General features: G+C 43.3%; 1 protein-coding gene across 1 annotated transcript in view; it reads left to right on the top strand.

Moving 5' to 3' along the window:
- The window catches only part of itga8 (integrin, alpha 8), a 33,303-nt gene extending 21,631 nt beyond the window's left edge, over positions 1–11,672 (top strand). The window contains 11 exon segments of the mRNA XM_067237392.1: positions 363–510; positions 1,255–1,347; positions 3,452–3,531; positions 4,738–4,818; positions 5,542–5,647; positions 6,866–7,024; positions 10,094–10,210; positions 10,527–10,640; positions 10,762–10,863; positions 11,027–11,149; positions 11,343–11,672. Coding sequence (XP_067093493.1) covers positions 363–510; positions 1,255–1,347; positions 3,452–3,531; positions 4,738–4,818; positions 5,542–5,647; positions 6,866–7,024; positions 10,094–10,210; positions 10,527–10,640; positions 10,762–10,863; positions 11,027–11,149; positions 11,343–11,432 — 1,213 coding nt within the window. The 3' untranslated portion in view covers positions 11,433–11,672.
- The last annotated feature ends 2,752 nt before the right edge of the window (positions 11,673–14,424 follow it).

Genomic DNA, 14,424 nt, shown 5'->3' on the forward strand with positions numbered 1-14,424 from the left:
ACTACACACACACACACCAACATCAAGACAAGGTCCATTGGGTTTGTTTTTACTCACAGGATGAGAGTTTACACTCAGCTTGTTTACTTTACCAAGTGTGTAGAGTGTGTGTATGTGTGACTGTGTGTGTGTGTCTGTAGTAGTTTACAGCTGTATGATGTCTGTGGCAGTCCAATACAAATACCTTGTCCATGCATTCTGACACACACACAAACACGCAAACAGACAGGTTTTGACAGGGGACATTTGCCTCATCTGGTTCTGTGTGAATAACTACAAGAGTGTGTGCGTCTTTATGTATGTATCTGTGTGTGTCTGTGGTTGTGTGTATATATATATGTGTGTGTGTGTCTGTGACACAGGGACCGCTCAGAGCTGGTCATCGGGGACGACAACTTGGTCATGTTGACCATAAATGCAGTTAACCGTGGAGAGGGAGCGTACGAGACAGAACTGCAAACATTACTGCCTCCTGAGGCGGACTACATAGGAGTGGAACGCAAGGTTGAGGTGAGAACACACATATAATACATACATACTAGAGACACTAGACACACACACATATACACCGATTACACACGCACACACATCATAAAAAAAGTAAAATACAGTATAGAGTAAGATATCATATTATGTTAACATAGGAGAATATATGAAAGGAGAGACACTGGCTCTGATGTCATGAATCTACAAGTCACTCACCTGCACTTAACTGAATGTCAATGACATCACATCCTGTTGTGTGTTTGTTTGGAGTAAGTAAAGTTTATCTGCCTCACCAGGAATAAGAGCCTATTATTATTTACATGCTACATTAGTGACCACGGAAATACATGGGGTCAGACGCTGACTGTGTTTGTGGGTGTGTGGGTGTACGCTAATGAGTGTGTAATGGCATTCTGAAGATTGATGAGGTTGTTACTGTCAGAGCATTCATCACTCTCTTCCTGTCCTGCCTTCCCCCACTTCTCCCCACCCCCTCTCTCCCTCTTTTAACCCCTTTTCCTCACTTGCTTTCCCCCTCCCCCCTCACTGCCACTATCCACAATGTCTCTGTTCACTCATCTCCACTTCTCTCACCCCCTCTCCTCCTCTCCTTCCCCTCTCCTCCACTTTTCCCCTAATCTCCCCTTCCTCTCCTTTCCTACACCCCTCTCCTGATTTCCTCTCCTTCCCTTCCTCTCCTCCCCCTCTCCTCCTCTACTCCTCTCCCCCTCTCTTTCTCTCCTCTCCCCCTCACCTCCACTCCTCCAGTCTCTGTCCAGGTTAAACTGTGAGTACAGGATGGTGAATGAGTCCAGACTGGTGGTGTGTGACCTGGGAAACCCGATGGTAGCCGGGACAGAGGTGAGCTCAACAGATGTCCACACACATACACACTGTCAGTCAGCTGTTACACTGGTTCATCATTACTATAGTGACCCATCAACCCGGCAATATGACAGATACTCTTCATATTCCAAACTTCAGAACACTGTGTGTTTGTGTGTGTTAAGCCATTTGCCCCCTGCATGACACATGCAGGAAGCCAAGGCTTTGTTATGTAAGGAGTGGTCCCTTCCGACATGAAACTCTACCCTGTGTTTATGTAGTATGTTTTTTGTATGTCAAGGCCGCAATATGCTTCTGCGTCTCCGTTTACGGATGGGCAGGCGCACGGATACGCACGGATACGGACGGATAGACAGCGTTTATGGTTCTCCGTAGGCTGTGGGTGCTGAAAACAATTCACCGCCAGAAGAGTAGGTGGCGCAACGGTTTTTTGTAAATCGTCGTGGAGTGTTTATTTACCTAGGTTATCGAGAAGTCGGAGCAAATTTACAAATTAGCCGTTTCATCAATAAAATACGCACATTTTCAGCAACTACACTGCCCATTTCTCGTAACATTTTAATTCAGATGCTGATTTACATGTACTGTTTAGCTGAAACATGAATTGTGAAAACTTACAGCAATGGCGGTCAAAGGATTCTGTTCGTCCTGTTTATCCCGGCAACCCCGCCCCCGCCCCTGACGCAAGCGATTCTTAATACTGACCAATCACAGCCAAGGGGGTCTCCGTAGCTCTCCGTCGCTCACAACGGATAGTTAGAAAATTCAGGAGGTGCACGTCGAGCTATCCTGGGCTCTCCGAGGGCTGACGGAGAGCTCGTAGAGGGCGTTCCTCGGAGAAGAGGGCGTTCCCATGTGTCCGTTTTTCGAAAAACGCAGAAGCATATATAAGCCTTTAGTTTGTATGTGTGTGTGTTTTTATGGGTTTTTTGTGTGTGTAGGTGTGTGTAAGTGTATTTCCTATGCAGGGTGTTGAGCTAAGTGTGTTTTAACTCTGGAGGTGACATGCAGCATTCTGATAAATCAATTATGTGGTCAGATTTCATTATAGGGGGATGGGGGAGCTTTAGAGTGTTCTAAATTGAAGGTCTGTGTGTGTGGTGAGTGTGTGCGTGCGTGTGTGTGAGAGAAAAAGAGAGAGAGTTCACTTTAGCTCTCCTCTTGGCCAGATGTTTCCCATATTTACTGGCCCTAGCTCTTTCGGACCTTCAGGAATTCATGAGCTTATACAGAACACACTCTCTCTAACATACACACACACACACACATTTGTTCTCTCTCTTTCTCTATCTTTACGTCTCTCTCATACACACACACACATACCTACATACACTTTCTCTCTCACACACACAGACAGAGTAATGAATACAGGAATCGTTGCGAGTTACACAGTGCTTTGGGTCCCAATTAGACAGTTGTCATCGCTCTGTCGCTATCTAATCAGAGGTAAGCCTCTGAAGACAAACTGTAGAGATGCATCAGGGAGCAGGTCTCCTGAAGCAGGCTGGGTCCTAGTCCTGGTCTTCATTCTGGTCCTGGTTCTGGTGCTAGTCCTGTAAAGTTGTACTGGTTTTGGAGAGGCAGTGTTCCCCACTCTGATCCAGGCACTGACCTGCTGTTCATTAACACAAACATGCTTGCACACACGCTCACACACAAACTTACACACACACATGCTCAAGCATACACTTGGACAGACGCTCACACATACAAGCATAATCACACACACAGGGTCCATTGTCATTGACATGATAATAAAATAAAACTTCCACATGTTGTGAGTTAGCCAGGCAGACAGGGTTTACTCTGGGGGCAAGACGAGAGTACTTACTGTAGCTGCACTGTATGAAGTGAGTGTGTGAGTGTGTGTGTGTGTGTGTGTGAAGGGGATCTGGTCTGTCTCAGCCTACAGACCTGGACTTATCCTCCACACACACACACACACACACACACACACACACAGGCCCTGTAGGGTATTAAGAGAGGGGATAGTGACCAGGATATCTCAGGAGAGTTTGGCTGTGCTATATAACTGAACACTTACAGATGTCACATGGTTTTTGTTGTGTCTCTGCTCTCTACCTCCCTCTCATCACCCTCTCTATCTCTCTCCCTCCAGCTGTCTGTGGGTCTGCGGTTCTCTGTCCAAAGACTCCAGGATGCCGGCCCTCACATTAACTTTGAGCTCCAGATCCACAGGTGACTCAGATTCACAGATACACACAAACATTCTCTCTCTCACTCTCTCTCTCTCTCTGTCTCTCTCTCTCTCAGAATCAGAATAAAGTTTAATCGCCAAGTAAGTGTACACAAACAAGGAATTTACTTTGGTGGGGAGGTGCATACAGTAAACATATATGAATCTTACCATTCTTATCTTAAAATGTGTGTGCAGTCCTTAAATATAGAATATAAAAATGTAAGAATGTAAAAAATAAAATACTAAATACTTACAAAACTACAATATAAAATATAAAGTAAAAGAGTGCAGTAGGGCTGTATGGAGTAGTGACAGAGGAGCATTAATGTAACGCTCGCTGTCACTCTCTGTCTCTCTCTTCTCACACACACACATACACACACACTGTCAAACACATGCGCACACACGCATACACACTTTCATACACACAGGTTTTTCTCGAACAAAGAGAGGAGAGACAGAGGGCCGCAGGACCTGACGAGAGGAGAGCAGCTTGACAAAACATCTCTGTTCAGATCCCAAACAGCGACACACTGCACACACTCACCAACACTCACCATGACTCTGCAACATGCTTCATTCAGACACTGGGATGTATGGGTCATGATCTGTTCTAGCTCAAAGGAGAAACCTACCAGGGAAAGCTCCAATCCAAACACCTCTACACCAAATAATTAACACCGTCACCCAAAATACCCCAAATTGCCTCAAGCCCAACCCAAGACAGTACTAAAACATGCCAACCGACAAAGCAACCAGCCTATACATACACAGACACCGATCTCAACACAACCAAAATGCTATACTAAACTAGCATGTAGCAGCCTTAAAACAGTCTACTGACCCAACCCAAAAACGACTTGACGACCCTATACATAAATAATAAAATTCATAGTTTACCCACCTCTATTTTACCACAACACCACTGTTTGCAGTGTCTGTGTGAGTGGTGAAATGGTGTGCGTGGTTGTCGGAGTGTGAAACTTCAAAGAAAGATGTCGGCCAGGCGTTTGGCATTAGTATCACCAAGGTATCTCCACCCATAAACTTACTGGAACCAAGAACACAGTCAACAAGGGACAAATGATTGGGACAACCCTGAGGCTGTCACAGAAAATACAGGATTGTCCGCTGATGCTGTGTCTTGTGTGTGTATGTGTGTGTGTGTGTATGTGTGTGTGTGTGTATGTGTATGTCTTTTCCAGCTCAAACAAAGACAACTCCCACAGTAACCCTGTCAACCTGACTCTGACCATCTCTGCCCGTGCACAGCTTGACCTGCGAGGGTAAGTGAGTCATCTCGTATTTGGAGCAGCTTGGTTCTACTCCCAGACTGTGAAACATCTCGCTGAGATGATGGGGTTCTTTTCTAGCGTCATGCAGGTGGAGCAGTTCTCTGTCATGGAGAACATACACGTCTATGTCTCCCGTTGTTCTCCTGAGGATATGTGTGTGGATTAGATCAGTGCATAGATCATGTGTTTCTATGAATAGAGTTGAGCTAATCATGCACACATGGGCTAGTTCTGACCCTGTCTTACACACACTAATAAATGCATGCACACACACTCAGATACATACAGACACACACATCAGGCTAGACTTAGTCTAGGCAGTTGTACACACAAACAGAGTGGGAAGGCTGGGTGTACGGTTCTAAACCTAGTACTGTTGTGCTTGCCAACAGAATGACTTCCTGTTATAATACCTCTTCAACTCTCTCTCTCTTCCTGCTTTCTTGACCTTCCCTCTCTCTCTCCCTCCCTCTTTCTCTCTCTCTGCCTCCCCTCTTGTCCTACCTCTCCCTCAACCTCTCAATATCCCCTACCTACCTGCCTTAACTTCTCTTCCTCTTTCCCTCCTTAACTCCTTCATTCTCCCTTCCTCCCTTTTTCCGTTCCTCTATATCTCTCTCTCTCCCTCGCCCCATTTATAACTCTTACTCCCTCCCTCCCCCTCTTCTCGGACCCCTCCCATACCCCTCCCTCCCTCCTTTTCTCCTCCTCCAGGGTGTCTCATCCCTCTCAGGTAGTCCTTCCGTTCCCACGCTGGGAGCCCAAAGAGAAGCCTGTGAAGGAGGATGACGTGGGACCTCAGGTCACACACATCTATGAGGTACACACACACCTATACACACACAGTCAAGGAGAAGAATGGGGAACATTGGTTTGGTCTGACGTAGGAAGTAGATGAGAGAAGGATGGGGGAAGTGGAGGAGAACAGGGGTGAGGTTGAGGGAGAAAAGAGGAAGAGAAGGGAAGAGGATGGAGGGGTATGGTTGTTGTAAATTAGTCTGCACTGACACACACACATACACACACAGTAAAAGTAGTAGCCCTGTAAAGCACAAAATGTTGGCAGATCAAAGAGCTCTTGCACTGTGGTAATTCTGGAAATTACTGTTGTAAAGAGACAGAGAGAGAGGGAGAGAGAGACACACATTACATCATACCTGTAAGAGGAGGGAGAGAGAGAGAGAGAGAGAGCGACAGAAAGATAGAAAGAGAGTGGGAGAGGATGACAGGGAGAGGTGAAGGTCAGAGATAGAATGATCTCAGATAGAGAGATAAAGGTTAGAGGTTAACTGGCCTATATATCAGAGACAGTCTGACTGGCGACAGTGTGAGAGAGTTTTGATGTGTGTGTGTATATGTGTGTGTGCCTGTGTGTGTATGGACATCCAGTGTACTAGCCGGTCTTCCGTGTTCCAGCAGATGATAATGATTTTCATTAGCTGTAATTTTCCCATCAGCAGCTGGTTCAGGTTAGAGGCCGGAGTTTCTCTCAGGGAGAATTCCTGCCTGGGAGCATGAGGCTCGTGTCCTGTATGGTCCACTCTATGTGCTAATGAATGAGTCTGTGTGTGTGTGTTTGTGTATGCGTGTTTGTGAGTATGTGTGTCCATGCGTGTGTTTGTGAGTGTTTGTGTGTGTGTGCTCATGTGTGTGTGGAACTTGTATGGAGGTAGTTTTCTTACAACACATGGAGCTTCCAGGAAACAGAGTAGATGTTTTAATGATTTAGTGACCATGGTTTTTTAATGAGGAGATTGTTATGGGGTAGGCACTGATAACAATCATGTAACCCTCTCTCTTTCTGTCACTCTTTCTCTTTCTCTCTCTCTCACTCTTTCTCTTGCTCTGTTTCTCTCCTCTCTTTCTTTCTCCATCCATCCCTCTCTCTCTCTGTCTCCCTCTCTATTCCTCTTTCTTTCTCCCTCTGTTTCTCGCTGTCTCTCTCCTCCTATCCCTCCTCTCCCTCTCTCTCCCTCCCTCTCTCCCTCTGTCTCTCTCTTCCTCCCCACCTCTCTCTCTCCCTCTCCCTCCCTCCCAGCTCCACAATTCTGGTCCCAGTAGTATTGGGGAGGCGGAGCTCCAGGTAGGCTGGCCTTCCCGTTTCCGTGACGAAAACTTGCTTTATGCCATGGAGATAAAAACAGATGGACCAATCAGCTGTGAAACCAACAGCAGTCTGAACCCCCTGGGTCTGCAGGTATGTGGACCTCCAACAACAAAGAGTTTGTGAGATACATATGGTATATATTGTATAATGCCACTTCATTCTATTTTATATTGTCTTAATAATAATAAAACACATTAATAACTAGAGAGGGTACAATTTCTGGGGAAATTGTTGGGTGTGCTTGCTTGCGTCGGTTGCACAAGGGTCCGTTTTTGAATGACATTTTTACAACTGATATTTCTGTATATTTTATATAAAAATGCATACTTATTATTTATAAAGATTACATAGATTTAAAAGCATTTTTTTTTGCTGCTCATTTACAACTGAAAATACAAGTGAAGTGTAGAATGAAATATATGTCTTCTCATTTCCCCTGCAAGAGGCAGCCTCATCGTTGAATCAAAACGAATAAATTTGGCAGACCGGTGTAAAGATTTACCTAATCTCTATGACTTAAACGTCATTTTAAGTTTTTCCTTTCTCATGATATTTTCAGGCATTTAGCCTACTCATTGCATTCATTCATTAATAAAGAACCCCCTTTGAAGATTATTCTACGACGTTACCCGGCAGTAGAAGATGGAATCGCGATTCAAACAGTCCCATCTGCTAACTGAAAATATGCCCCCCAAAACGTAAATAAGCTTGACATTTATTTAGTGGAAAATCGCTCATTCATAAAAAGCTCACTGGTAGCGATCATTGTCAGTAACAACGCAAAATGCGATATAGCCCTGTATGGAGAAGCTGCCCCGGTAAATTCTACTACTACGGTACTAGACTACAGTACTGCTGTGTTCGTCTTGGTAGCGATTGCGTTGGTTGAATTCGATTTAACCTTTTACTGCCTAAGCCAACATTCCAAACATTCCATATGCTGTTGAAATATGATATTCATATTAATATGCAAATTTTATGAATTTTCATATTAAATCATACACCTTAACTGTTGACACCATATTGAAGAACAGAACTAGGGGATTTTTATGATGTGAATAAATATATGATTACTTAAGGCAAATCATATTTTATCAAGGTGATTTCAGGCAGCCATTTTTTACAAAAACTTCTCCATCCACCATACCTCATCAGACAACTTCATTTTTAACCACTTTAATTACAAGATGGAGGAAAACTTTGAGCAGGTGGAATATCCACACATCTGTGGGCAATGTGGAACAGAAGACAGATTAGAAATATCATATTTTGATTAAAAGTTATGACCATTCTAGTGACTACATGGAAACACGTGGAAACATGGGGGAAACCTACATTTCTCTGCCCCAAAAGTAGCTAGCGCTATGGCTGGATACTCCTCTCGATAACTAAAAAACGTTGGAGTTTCTTCCACAATCGACCGAATTGGCCAAACAAGGCATGTACATTTAGCTTACAGTGTATATAATCTAGCTAGTTAATGTTGTTTTTCTAAGTTTTTTAGAAATCTGCTAAAATCGAGGCTAAACAGTGCTACTAACGTCATTACTGCCTGTCCTGCCGGACACGGCAGAACGCGAGTTTTTTTCTGGAAAAAACTCGCATCACTCCCACAAACAAATTCTTCGTATGTAAAAAGTTTAGACTTTTAATTGACAATATTGACAACACATATTAATAAACTTGTCTTTACTCAGAATATCGTCTCAGATTTCAATTCGAAGCTGTAAATCTAACTCTGTAGGCAATCTCCCATGGTCTCCGCTCTGGCTCCGCCTCGAAAAACAATGGCTGCCGTTGCAGACGATACATTTATTTTCCCCTCCCAGTAACCCCTTAACCAATGATATGTACTTTGAGCTTAACTTGTCATGAGTATCTGGCAGTTTTCAGAAATAAAATCGGTGATTGGACGGCAAAGATATTAAGGCGGGTCTTATGGGTCTTTTTCGACCCATATTTGAATGGGCCGGCTAGATAGGGTTAACGTTCCGTTGTACGGTTTAGGCTGAAATTAATAATTTTCATTAACAGATTGACAAAGTTTAGGCTGTGGCAATGAAGTTAAGGTTAGTAGTTAGATAGATTTTTGATTTAAGTAAGGAGAGTGCCGAACATGTTCTGTCGCCGTTTGGCTTCCTAAACAGCTGTGTCTCGCGTAGGCTACAGCGTTTCAGTGAGCAACACTGGTTTGAAACCACAGGTAATGATAATTTCACCCACAAATCGTTTACTTGTAATGTAATGTCATAATAAATCCTACAACGAAAATGTATTTGTGAGGAATGTTTATTTTAACGATTGAAAACAGATGCATCATAGACCAGTAGTAGGTGTTGCCCGGGCAACAGAGGCTAACGTCATGATGCTAATGCTTCAGTGAAATAGTAGACTACCGTTTCCGAAAGTAGATGTACTTCCTTAATAAAATCAGCTTATATTGTACATTACACGTCACAATTGTGTGTCATATCACAAAGTAAAATTAGTAAATAGTTATCACCCTGGCCTCTTTGCTTGTGGCGTTTCTGCAGCTGCCTTGCAGTAAAGCAGTTAGCTTAGCTATCTCCCAGAAGTTAACGAGCTGCTAAACTAATGTTCTGCTAGAGGTAGTCACGCGGGTTTTCGTGACGTTAGTGACGTAAGTAGCGTCATTGACTCTGGCTAGCAAGTTAGCCACCGTTAGCTTCACTTTTCGCCACAAAAACTTAATTTCCACTTAAATCATGCAACGGAACGTAAACAACAAAGGTTGTGCCCTTGCCGAAAGCAAAGCACACCCAATAAAAATAATAATAAGTATGCAGAATAACAATAGCGTTTTTGCTTGCAGCAAACACACTAAAAAATAATAAGTATGCAGAATAACAATAGTGTTTTTGCTTGCAGCAAACACACTAAATATATATGTGAGAGAACAAAGGTTGTGCCCTTGCCGAAGGCAAAGCACACCCAATAATAATAATATATATGTGAGAGAACAAAGGTTGTGCCCTTGCCGAAGGCAAAGCACACCCAATTATACCTGATATAATATAGAGAACCTGATGAACTCTCTCTTCCTCTCTCTGTCATTCTCTGTCCCTCCTTCCCCCTGTCTCTCTATCTCTCTCTCTCTCTTCCTGTCTCTCCTACCCTCTTTCCCTCCCTCCTTGTCAGACGTCTTCTCTCCAGGACACTCCAGAGTTGCTTGGCTTCCTGAAGAACAGCACTAGTGGTCCTCACCGTCGCAGGAGAGCTGTCACTGCTGCTGAGAGCTACAGTAGCAAGACCCTGGTACACACACTCACACACACATACTGTACACACACACACACATACACACGTATACATATCACACACACGAACAGTATACACACATATATATACTCACACACCCATACACACATACATATCACACATGAACAGTATACACACATATACATACACATACATACATACATACATATACACATACATACACATACATACATACATACATACATAAAATACACACACATACATAGATATAGATGTACACACACTCACACACATATAAACTGACACACACACTGTACTTAATCACTGTCTCAACCTCTCCTCCTCTGTACAGAACTGTAGCAACATCATCTGTCTGAACATTCTGTGTGTGGTTGGTCGGTTGGATCGCGGTCAGAGTGCTGTGGTCAAGATACGCTCTCGCCTCTGGGCTCACACCTTCCTCCAGGTAAACACACGTATACATCCAGTAATCATACTCATATACATACACACACACACCCAAACACACGCAAGCACACACAGATATTTAAAACTTGCCTAACGTCCCCATGCTGTCTCTGTTGCAGAGGCGTAACGACCCGTACTTTCTCAACTCCACCATGTCGTTCAGAGTGACATCCCTGCCCTACCGCATCCAGCCCCCTTCCCTTCCCCGACGCAACACCTCGGTAACAGAGAGAGGGAGTGAGCGGGGGGGGGGGGGGGGGGGGGAGTGAAATCTAGATACTGTTTCTGTGTTTTTTATTCTGTTAATAATTGAAACCCTATATGCATTTGTTACTGTGTGTGTGTGTGCATGTATGTGTGTGCGTGTGTGTTTGTGTGCTGAAGATGGGTACGCTGGTCCTGTGGGGTACCCCTGATGTGGCGTTTGCTGTTCCACTGTGGGTAATCATACTGGCTATACTACTGGGACTGCTGGTTCTGGCCATACTAACACTGGCTATGTGGAAGGTATGCCACACAAACACACATTCACATACACACACACATCTACATATGCTTACACACACTGACATACTCATACACTTCTCTTCAGTGCGTGTCATTGACAGGATGACATTACACACACACATATTCATAAACTTACACACACACACATACAGCCTCCCCATGACATCAGTTTAACTGTAGCTACACCCTCTAGTGTGGGTTCTTTGATCGGGCGCGTCCACCAGCGGGGGATGACATCTCTGACCGGGAGCAACTGACCTCCGACCAAGCAGCAGACGCCTGATACACTGCACACTTCTGATTGGAGGAGGCGGTTTGGGGGGAGCCAGGCTTCTTGGAGGTGACTCAAATCAATGGAACAGATCTGAGATCTGCTGGTTGGCCACAGACTCCCAGATCCAGAGCCTTAACAGACTGGTCCAGATCCAGCCAGCAACACAGAGAAACCAGCCCTGCAGAGTCACTGTGTGACCATGTTTCTGTGTACCTGTGTGTGTTCCCTGGGCTCAGCTGAACAGGCAGTGAGGAGGGGGGAGGGTGGGGTGGGGGTGGGGGGGTTGGATACATTCTTTCTTATATAGTAGACACCATGGCTGTCTGTCACTCTGTCTGTCTGTCTGTTTGTTCGTCTGTCATCACTCTGTCTGTCTGTCTGTGCGTTTATCTTTTACTCTATCGTTCTGTGCTTGCCAGAAACACTGCCTCCTCTCCTCTCAATGTTGAATGCATTCCTCTCTGTTTATGTTGACAGTAGTTCTGACAGAAGTATAGTTTTATATACGTAACACACACGGGAGATATGTATATCTATGAATGAATGGTGTATGTGCAATATTTGGACATGATACTGAAGCGTGTTTACACTGGCATTATTTTATTTGAGCTTGATTTTTCCGATTGTTGTAAATAAGTGCTCTCCTAGCATATTCCAAACCCTGGAGGGATCAGGACCCTAAACAGATTCAGACTGATCTGGATATAGAGGGAAATGTTTTAACAACTTTTAAAGATTGTATTGTTAAATGTTAATTGAAGTAATTTACTCAAAACAAAAGAACCCCCAAATCTTTAGATGACCTGTCAAATCAACTCAAGATATTGTGTCACATGTAGCTATTTATGTTGTAGAACTCAATAGGAGAAAAGGGAAAAAAAGGGAAAATAAAAACATTGTAAAAATAAAGATTATGAATAAACTCCTCCAGATCATGTTATTAGAACATGCTATTACATGCATAGATACAGTGGTTTAGAATCATGGATACAGTACAGTATGTAAATATGTATGTAAATATCACTAATTAGCAGACTCTCATCACATATTGGATTGTTGATTTGGTTAGCATACCATTGGATGATGGATTGTTCAAATAAAGTGTCCTTAATTAAGTGTTAATTGTTCATGTTGTCCTGTTTCTGACTCATGCAATCAGCTGTAGAAAGACCTTGTTGCAAACCACAAGTAGATCATATAACTCTTACTCCATCCAGTGGGTTATTTTGGTAGCGCACTGTTTTTTGAGGATTACTTAATTGCAGTTGCTGGTTATGGATAGTTTATGGTTTTAGACTGTGAATGTATACTAAACATCAGCTCATAAATAGTTCTAATGAAGTGGATGAATTCATTATTATTCATTACAGGAGAGAAACCGTGCAGTTTGTGGTTAACTAGTGGTCTTTTCTAATCTTCCATCTTGTGAGATACTGGGGTGGAGTTTACATTCTCTTCTCCTGTTTCTGGACCTGTCAGTAGATGTGCTGGGCTTCTGCGCTCCAATAGGTCCATCTGACATCAGCTTGTGTCAGGTGACCAGTGACAGTGCTGCTGCTGTTGCTACTACACTGCAGCTGCCGCTGCACTGCTCTGAGGGAGGGAGACACATGCACACACAAACAGATCCACACAAATACACAAGAATGCACACACACGCCAACACGCACACAGATACAAACGTAAGCACCCCACACAAAAACAAACAAATGCACACGCTTTTTTATTGGTTGTGATTCATGTGTTTGAACTGGGTGTTCGATAAATAAATCGTTTAGTGGTGTTTCTGGGCAGACAAGATAAAAGCACGAACATAGAGGTATACCAGTGGACTCTGTTATTTTATTACCAGGAGTATACAGAGACAATACACTTGTTTATATGTTTTATTTCTTTGAACAAATTTGATCAATCTAAAATCAAACATTTAAAATAATGATCTCATTATCTCAAACAAGAAAACCTGCAAATGGCATCAAATCGGGGACAATGACTTAAAACAGGACAAATCTGATCTGAGAAAAGTCTTCATTCCTCTGGTTTTCTGTTGGTTTGAGTTCATGTCAAATGGAATTGCAAAGTAATGGTAAATGAATGGTAAATGTTACACAATAGAGTATACAAACATAGAAAAAGGTGCAAAAACGTATTTGAAATCAAACTACACATCATGCAATGTATTGTTGAGTCCTCATCCTTCCTATTGTGTCTGTAGGGCAACCTGTTTCATGGAATGTCCGTGTACATTAGTTGTGTACTGTAGCAAACTAGAAGAGACCACAACACAAGCTGGAAGACTTTGGCCACCATCATACTCTGTCTTTGATGTGATTAACAATTCCCCAACATTTCATTGCTCCATTTTTCCATACAATCTCTCTCTCTCTCTCTCTCTCTCTCTCTCTCTCTCTCTCTCTCTCTCTCTCTCTCTCTCTCTCTCTCTCTCTCTCTCTCTCTCTCTTCTCTCTCTCTCTCTCTCTCTCTCTCTCTCTCTCTCTCTCTCTCTCTCTCTCTCTCTCTCTCTCTCTCTCTCTCTGTGAACATGAGGAGGGAAATGAAAAAGTACTGTACAATAATCAGAAGCGTCAAAGGTTACAGATATTTAGCACCAGAAACCCCCACCCCACCACCCCCTCCTACCACTGCCACCACCACCACCTACCTTCTTGGAACCAGTTGCCAATGTGCTATTCTGCTGGCCTACCACTAGGGGGAACCCACACTCGATAAATCATTTCCATTTGAAACACTGAGGCCTCTGAGGACGATAACATCAAATATCCATGACAACTCAAATTATCACCACTCAACGCAAATCTCGTCACTTACAATGAAAAGCTTAAATTAAGAATGTTGTCATTGGTGCATATTGGATGAGGTGTGTTCTGAATTCTGGGGTGATATCAGGATTTTGCAAAACTTTGTGTCATTAAAGAAGCAAATAAGGGATGCTCCTGTGACAGCATTACAGCACACTGTTACACATAACTCAGAATGATAG

This window comes from Osmerus mordax, chromosome 6, assembly GCF_038355195.1.
Source record: "Osmerus mordax isolate fOsmMor3 chromosome 6, fOsmMor3.pri, whole genome shotgun sequence".
NCBI classification, from domain to species: domain Eukaryota; kingdom Metazoa; phylum Chordata; class Actinopteri; order Osmeriformes; family Osmeridae; genus Osmerus; species Osmerus mordax.